This window comes from Choloepus didactylus, chromosome 10 (genome assembly GCF_015220235.1).
Source record: "Choloepus didactylus isolate mChoDid1 chromosome 10, mChoDid1.pri, whole genome shotgun sequence".
Lineage (NCBI taxonomy): Eukaryota > Metazoa > Chordata > Mammalia > Pilosa > Megalonychidae > Choloepus > Choloepus didactylus.
Window position 1 is genome coordinate 88,131,918 of NC_051316.1, and position 8,465 is coordinate 88,140,382.

The 8,465-nt window shown below is 51.0% G+C and overlaps 1 protein-coding gene across 2 annotated transcripts in view; it reads left to right on the plus strand.

The window, feature by feature from the left end:
• Positions 1–7,904, plus strand: part of LOC119504763 (stimulated by retinoic acid gene 6 protein-like) — a 53,068-nt gene extending 45,164 nt beyond the window's left edge. For both annotated transcript variants that reach the window (XM_037797291.1, XM_037797292.1), the window contains 7 exons: positions 223–304; positions 613–661; positions 1,109–1,226; positions 2,310–2,429; positions 3,662–3,825; positions 5,569–5,715; positions 6,378–7,904. In XM_037797291.1, coding sequence (XP_037653219.1) covers positions 223–304; positions 613–661; positions 1,109–1,226; positions 2,310–2,429; positions 3,662–3,825; positions 5,569–5,715; positions 6,378–6,526 — 829 coding nt within the window. In that variant the 3' untranslated portion in view covers positions 6,527–7,904. The remainder of the gene's footprint in view (positions 1–222; positions 305–612; positions 662–1,108; positions 1,227–2,309; positions 2,430–3,661; positions 3,826–5,568; positions 5,716–6,377) is intronic.
• The last annotated feature ends 561 nt before the right edge of the window (positions 7,905–8,465 follow it).

The window sequence follows — 8,465 nt, forward strand, 5'->3', positions numbered from 1 at the left end:
GACTGGTCTAGAAAGTACAAAATCTTATCTACCAGATTCAGTCAGCATTGCCAATCGGTAAAATGAAATATTTTAATAGAAATTAGTATATTTTATGAATTTAAAGGGAAACCAGAGCTGCCTGCCTCTGCCCGCATAAGCTTTTCTGTCTGTTATTATTGACTCTGATGTGCACAGGGAGCTGTGGTTATTAGCACAACTAATTTTCCACTCTCTCTCCAGATTGCACATAAAGAGGTTGTGGTCGGGAGATAAACACTTTCTGCCCGTGAAGTTCCATTGTCCGTCCCCCTCTGAGAGTGTGGTGAGTCCGCAGAGGCCACTGCCATCGGTCTTAAAAACAGGCCCAGCCCTGCTCTCCTGCCCGGCGGAGGGAGGGAGGCCCCGGGCTGGGGTCCAGGGTCCTTGATTCCCTCCCGTCTGCTGCTGTGTGACGCAGGGCTGTCTCTGTCCCACTCTGGCCCTCGTTTCCTCGTCTGTAAGATGAGCCAAGCTGGACCCTTGCCTCGGGGCTGAGGGGTGACCCCCAGTGAGACAGGAAGGCTGGGCCAGTTGCTAGGGTCAATGGCGGTTTTCTCCATTCTGATGCCCCTTTTTCTCTTTCCATCTCAGGTGGCCATAGCAAGGTACTCTGGTTGGCAAATAGCATATATTCTGTGGGGTGAGTGCCAGGACCCGACACAATCCAACACACACGCCCTGGGCACCTGCAGAGTCCCAGCTCTGGGTGGGGAGGAGAGAGGTGAGGCAGATGCCGCCCTAGCCCCTGCCCTCCAGGGACACGCGGGATGGAGGGGCAAACCCACACTCAAATAGGGAATCATCACTCCTCTCCTGAGCCCACGGGGCCGTATATGCTAAGGGCAGGTGGAAGTGACTCTCCACGCCCAGGGCAGGCATGCTTGCTTCACAGAGGAGCTGACATTCCAACTGCACCTGGGAGGGTGAGTAGGAGGTCAGCTGGAAGTAAGGAGAGGTCATGCCAGGTAGAATAAATGGCATAAGCCTTTGGGGAGCTTTGGGGGCTTGGGTAGACGCTAGTCCGCAGGGAAGAGCATGCAGGGCTGGGTCACGAAAGGCTCGAATGACCTTGATCCTCCCACCCCAGGCTACCTCATCATCCACGTGCTGCAGAGCCTTTGTGGCCTGGTGCTCATGTACAGCCTGGTGCTGCCCGTCATCCACAACCAGGGCCTGGAGATGCTCCGAGGCCTGGGCATTGGGACGTAAGTGCTGGGCGGCTTTCCTGTGGTTGCCCAGGCCCCGGGAGTGTGTGTGCCCTTACAGTCGCTCTCCAAAACCCGCCCTTCCCTGCTGGGCGCTCACCAACCCCTGGACCCATGGTCTCGGCTCTGACATGCTTATGGCTCATCATAGCAACTCAGAGCCTGGGGAGCCTCAGTTTCCACAATCACACTTGCTGTTCCATGACTGTCTCACGACTGTGTAGGGGAGACGTGTCTCCACCTTACAGCTGGGAAATTGAGGTGTAGGGGAGTGAAGTGAGAGGTAGGAGAGGCCGGTGGAGGGAATCAGGGAATCTGAGCCGTAGGTTTCAACAGCTACTGACTTGCTGTGAGGCTTTGGAGAAGTTGCTTGCCTTCTCTGAACCTCAGTTTTTCCAAGTAGTAGTTAAAAGTGACTGCCGGAATCACTGAGCATTTACTATGTGCTGATTCCCTTATTGACCCTAGGAGGCTGGCACATATATTGTCTTCCATTTTGCAGACAAGGAAAGAGAGGCACAGAACAGGTAAGCAATTGGTCCAAGAAAGAAGGCAGGCCAGGTGTTGGAGCTAGGCAAGCTTATACCTGCACTGTTTCAACCACCCTCCAACCTGCCCCTTGGAAGATCTCAACACAGGATGTGGAATTCTCTGAGGGCCCCTCCACTCTGAGCTCCCCTGCTTCCACACTTGCCTGGGGCCACCTGTGGGTTTGTGGGCAAACCTGCTCTGCCCAGTCTCCTGGGCCTTCTCAGACGCTTCTGAAAGTCCATTCTTTGCTTGAGTCTCAACCTGTTACACCATCCTCCCTGTGACCTAAGATGACGTCAGTTAAATCCTGGAGCACTGGAGTGTGATCTGGAGCCAGGAGAACTGACCATGTAGCCTTGGGAAAGTTACCTGCCCTTTGGGAGCCTCAGTTTTCTCGTCAGCACAATGGGCGGGGACTGGTCTGAAAGCATAGGGCACAGAGCCCCTGTTATTGATGGTCAACATCTCCCTCCTCTACCACTGGGGATCCGAGAAGGGCTTGGGGGAGAGAGGAAGAGGCCACCTCGGGACTTGTCCCACCCTGTGTTTCAGCCTCACCGTGTCCATCGTTGTGGGTCTCATGGTCCTGCAGGTGTGGATCGCGGCCACCTTCTTCCTGCAGCCGAAGATGAGCCCAGCTGACAAGCAGAAGCCCTTGGCTCTCCGCAACAGGTAGGGGGAGGGAGGGACCGGGGGAATCAGGGGGCTCCTGCTCGGCATCTCTCCTTCCTGCCCCTTCACTCTTGGCAGGGTCCTGGGCAGGCCCTTTTCCCTCTGAGAGAGGGGGTGGGGCCGTGGTTCAGCAGGTGGGCTCTGGAGCTTCAAGTCCCGCCCTCATGAGTTACCAGCCGTGTGACCTTGAGTGACCTCACTTCCCATTCATGAACCTCAAGCTCTTCATTTCACACATAAGTGTACCTACCTCAAAGAGGTGTTGTAAGGATGAATTTTATTAACATCTGATAACTCCTTAGAACGACAGTGCCTGGCTCATGGTCATCTTTCCAGACTCATTCATCCGAGGTAACTTAGTTACAGAGGAAATAGCACAGGCACCAGGGGCCCAGAGATAATCCCTGCACAACCTGCCTTTGAGAAGCTCTCAGTCCACTGGAGAAGACAGACACGTACACAGACAGATACAGTAGAACCCAGAGGGTCTGAAACAATTAGAAAAGAAATATGACTAGCAGAGGAGGCGAGGGAATGGGTGGCCGAGAGGAGGAGTGCTGCAGTCACCAGCAGGTGGGGCTTCTGAGTCGAGGGCCACAGGACGGGAGGGATTTAAGGGCAGAGAGGAGAGGAGGGCATGGCCGGGGGCAGCCCAAGCCTGGGTGAAGGCTCAAAGCCACCAAAAGGCAACGCACCCTAGAGGAAGGTGGGTGACCCCACACGGCTGCCACATGGGGGCTGGAGGTGGTGAAGGCCAGGGAGGGGCACAAGGTGACAAGACCAGGAAGGCCCAAGCAGAGAGGGCCTCGAGTATCAGGATGGAAATTTTGGAGTTTATCCCAGAGCCAACAGGAGCCACGTGACCAGGTGGTGATTTGGGAAGTTCCCTCGGATGGAATGAGCTGGAGGCAGATCGCTGTTGAAGCAGACAGTGGGAGAGCCCCAACCTCTGCTGTACCCACATAACCAGCATAGCCACCCGAGATTTCTTATCCAGGAAACTCTGCCTGGAACAGTGGAAGGCTCCCTTAGCCCTGGTCCTGTGCTGAGCTCAGCACCCTCTGCCCTGTGTCTGAGCCGGTCCTCACCCAGGGCTCGGAGGTGGGTGTGCCCAACACCCACTGACCATACAGGGTCACCAAGCTGCAGGCTGCACTGGGTAGGATTCGACCCTGGGTCTGGGGAACTCCAGGGCCTATCTGCCAAGCATCCTTGTCATACTCCAATTGCAGGAACGTGTTCCACAACTTCAACTACTTTCTGTTCTTCTACAATGTGCTGCTGGGCCTGGGCGCCTGCCTCTCCAGGCTGCTCATCAGCTGCGTCCTGGGCACGTGGCTGATCGCGCGCATCGACAGGACCATCATGCAGAGAGGCTACGAGCGGGCAGACATGGGTAGGATGCCAGCCCCTGCCACTCTGCCCTCTGGGGAGGGCAGGGATCCGAGTTAACATCCTTCACTTACTTGGAGCTCCAGAGAGAGTGCTTGAAAGCTGAGTAGGAAAAACAAGCACAGCCTAAAGGTCAAGTGGAGGGTTACAAGGCTACTGTGCAGAAAGTTCCGGCACATTTGGCAGACCTTTCTGGTATAATTGGAGGGCAGTATGAGGTAGTCAAAAGCTATCTGAACAGTTAGAAGTAAATTTTCAGAATGAACACATCTGGAATTACTGGTGGTGGTAGTTAATAACCCTTTTAGTTTAGACAATGTCCATTCAGTTGAAGTGCTCAATAATCAAAGGTATCTGTGAGGAAGCTAAGATAGTTATTGTTCTATTTCTAACCCATATCCATTCATTCAGTATATGGACTGAGCAGGTTCTCTGAATAAGCAGTGGTGGCTCCTAGCCCTGTAAGTTCCCATAAGATGGATGGATAGGAATCTTTGCACCTCTTTTTTTAAAGCAATATACTTTTCAGTGGTTTTAGGTTTACAGAAAAAGTGCACAGAGAGTTCCATATAAGACCACTACCCCCCACACACAGAGTTTATCCTATTATCTTGCAATTAATGAACCAATATTGATACAACTTTTGTGTCTGAAGTCCATAGTTTACATTCAGGTTCACTCTGTGTGTATACGGTTACATGGGTTTTGACAAATGTACAATGTCATGTATCCAGCAATACAAAATCCTACAAAATTGTTTCACTAAACATGTTTATGTGAAATGTTCTGTGCTCCACCTATTCATCCCCACCCCCCAAAATGTTTGGGAACTAGTGCTCTTTTTACTGTCTCTTTAGTTTTGCCTTTTCCACAGTGTCATCTAGTTGGAATCACACAGTCTGCTGCCTTTGCAGACTGGCTGCCTTCACTTAGCAGTAGGCCTTGAAGTTTCCTCCATGGATTTTTGTGTCTTGATACCTCGTTTCTATTTATTGCTGAATAATATTCCATTGCATGACTGTGCAGTTTATTTATCCATTTGGCTACAATCAGGCATCTGTCTTGGTTGCTTCCAATTTGGAGCAATTATGAAAAAAGTTACTATAAATATTCCCATGCAGGGTTTTGCATAGACATAATTTTCAACTCCTTTGGGAAAAATACGGAGTATGATTGTGAAATCATATGGCAAGCCTGTATTTAGCTTTGCAGAAATTGCAAAACTGTCTTACAAGGGACAGTACTGTTTTGCATCCCTACCAGCAATGAGTGAGGGGTTCCTGTCACTCCACACCCTCTCCAGCATTTGGTGATGTAGGCATTTTGGATTTTAGCCATCCTAAAGGTGTAGAGTGGAATCTAACTGTTTTAATTTGCAATTCCTAATGATATAGGACATTTAGCATCCCTTCTTACACTTATTTGCCATCCATACATTTTCTTTTTTGAAGTGTCTGTTTAGTTCTTTGGTCCATTTTCTGTGTTGTTTGTTTTCTTATTATTGAATTTTAAGGGTTCTTTGCATATTTTGGTTTCTCCAGCTATGTATACCTCATTTTCTAAGTATCTCAGCAAAGACGAGGGTACCAATTAGCTATGATCTAATGCTATAATTATGTCATAAAAAAGCACAAACCAGGATTGTACACTGTGGATGGATTGTACGGTATTGTTTAAAAAATAAAAAGCACAACCTGGGCAGTCCTGGGGAGGTAGAGCCTGGCCTGACATGCCCTCTGGATTTCAGGGTTCAGTGCATGGATTGGCATGCTCTATGTGGACCACTATCACACAAACCCCGTGCTTGTCAGCTTTTGTCACATCCTGATGACAGGCCACCAGGAGAGGAAGCTGCAGAAGGCCATCAAATACTGGTGCCTAAATCAATCAGCAGGTAATTTTTCATTTTTGACTCTACACTGCGGTTGCACAGCGGGAAATAAATACCCTAAGGTCTCACTGGGACCCCTGAGATGCCCCAGGTACCACCAACCCTGTCCCCCTACTCCCCACCCTGTGCTTTAGAGCCCTTCTCCCTGTGAACCCAAGAGGAATAGCTCCCAGTGAGCCTGGCTATGGGACCCTTTCAGGCCACATGTCCTTATCCTGCTAACTGAGCTGCTTCCTTGCTCTGCTCGCTGAGTCCTCCATCCCTGTTTTCCTGAGTCCCCAGCTGCCATCCCAGGCAACATGCCAGGTGCCCTCCTAGATGGAGTTCAGCATAAGCTCTCCGGTGCATCAACTTCTGCCTCCTTGGGGCTCCTTAATGTCCACTCCCAGCCTCCACCCTCAGACTAGACTCTGCCTTCTGCTGGGAAGCCTACCCATTATTAGCCTGTCTCACCAATCCAGACTGTCTTCATCACTGTCCCCAAACACTGAAGATGCCCAGCTCTATGGGACAATCTCACATCCCTCCAGTCTCCCTCATCCCCAGAAGTCCTGTCCAGGTCATCCCACCACACCTCACATGTTCCAGGGAGCTCTTCCCACAGCTTCTGAGAAAGGCAGAGGCATGCTGCCTGACCCCAGTCTGCCTACACTGGTTCATCCTAGGACCCCGTGTCTCAGCGAGGTCCAGGACGAGGTGGCTTCTGCTGCAGACCCTCATCAACAACCCTGCACTCGTCATGCTCCGAAAGTCCAGAGAAGGGTACGGCTCCAGAGAGTTTCTCCAGATGTTGCTGACAGACTCGGAAATCTGACACTGGCCCCCAACATCTGCCACAAGTCCAGGCCAGGCTGTCTGCCCTGAGAGAAGGGCCAGGCTCCATGTGAGGGGACAGCACAAGCACTGGCCATGCAGGTGGAAGACATCACTGGTGACTCAGAAGACAACTCACCTGGTGGAGCATCAGGACAATTTCACTCCCTTGGGGGAAAACATTAAAAACTAAAGAAAACTTCCGTTGAACAAACTTTACCCAATAATGACCTCACTCTCCATGGTGGGAGAGCAGCCTTGGGGACATAAATGTTGAGAACCACTTAATTTTGGCTACAAAACAGAACTTCCTGTCACTGAAGAAGGTGGTAAAATTTCAATGCCTGGAGAACTTAACTGTCCAATCAGATTTTCCCCTGGAAGTAAGTGTGGCTTTCAGTCCAACAGTTCTCCTGGACGCCCCTTTCAAAGTCTCACAGCTGGTGGGAGAGGAGGAAATCTGTGATCCCGGCCACCAACCTGGGAGGGCGAGCAGGCACGAACTGGGCCCTCTCTCCCCATGGCCACTGGACAGACTGACCTGGGCATGGGCACAAAGAAGATGCCCAGGTTCCCAACGATGACTGTGGGCTACTAGCATAGCAGCCTGGAAGAGGGCAGCCGAGATGGGGTGAGAAGGCCCCCCAGGTGGGGAACCACAGGAGCCAAGTTACAGGAACGGGTAAGCCCAGGGCACATTTGTGGAGTGAGCCATTTAGCGTGTGGGCCTGGGGGGTTGTTTAGGTGGACACAGATGCCAGGCTGTGAGGCCTGGACTCTTCCCTGTGTGTAGAGGCCTAATACTTACACGAATTCCTCACCCTCAAGTCTAAAGTCTCTGGTGGCCCAAGTCCTGTACAATGTCTGACTATTTAAAATTACTCGTGAAGCCTGTGCAAGAGCCAGGGGTACCCACCAGCAGGGCAGAGGTAAGATGCCGCCCACCTCAAGTGTCCCAGAGCCTTTGAAATTACGCCTTCATTGTTGAGCACCGACTGTAAACCAGTCCTGGTGCTAACTGTCATGCTGCTTTTACGAAATGAGAAAACTGAGACTCAGTGTTCAAGTTACCTCACTATACTTCGGTTTCCTTTTTTATAAAAAGAGGGCAATACTGTCTCGCTCTGAAATTGTTTTGAGGATAAAATAAGTTAATACATACAAGCACTCTTAAGCTAGTGCCTGACATATCCTCAACTCTCAATAAATATCAGTTATTGGTATGTGTAATATTATATTATGTGATGACTTGTTCAGTGTCTGCCTACCCCTCTCTAAGCTATCAGCTCTGTGTAGAAACGGTCCTCTCAGATTTTGCTCCCCATCTCCAGGCTGTAACATGGCAGGCCCCTGGAAGGAATAAAGAAATGAGGCAATGATGAATGAGTCACTGAGCCATAAATTGACTTATGGGAATCAATTCTGTCATCCTGGTCAAATGGTGCCTAGGCAGGATGTTGGGATCACTGGGTTCTAGTCCCAGATCTGCTGGTAACTTGGTCTCAGTTTCCTTAAATGAGAGCTAGTGCTGCCACTGCCGCCAAGGCTCCTGAATTGCATCTGGCCAGGGCCGAGCGAGCACTTGCTACATGCAGGCCCCTCTGCAGGGATGCAGGATGGCACAAAGACCCAGTCCTGCCCCCAGCACATTGCAGAGGCTTCACTCCTAGCTCTTGCTGCAATTGTCTACCAGCTCTCCCTCAATGGCTTCTGAGCCCTGCAAGCGCAGGATCCAGTCCCACTCAGCTCTGAATCCCTGATCCCAGCCAGTGCCTGGTACACAGAAGGACCAGACAGGGCTTGAGTGGATAATGCATGAGCACCCACGGAAACCCCACGTGAAGGGGGGGGGGGGCAATATGGAAAAAAACTTTGTGATTCAAGGCCATGATTGTAGTAACAGGGACCAAACAAAGTTCTGTGGGAACTTGGAGGAGGAA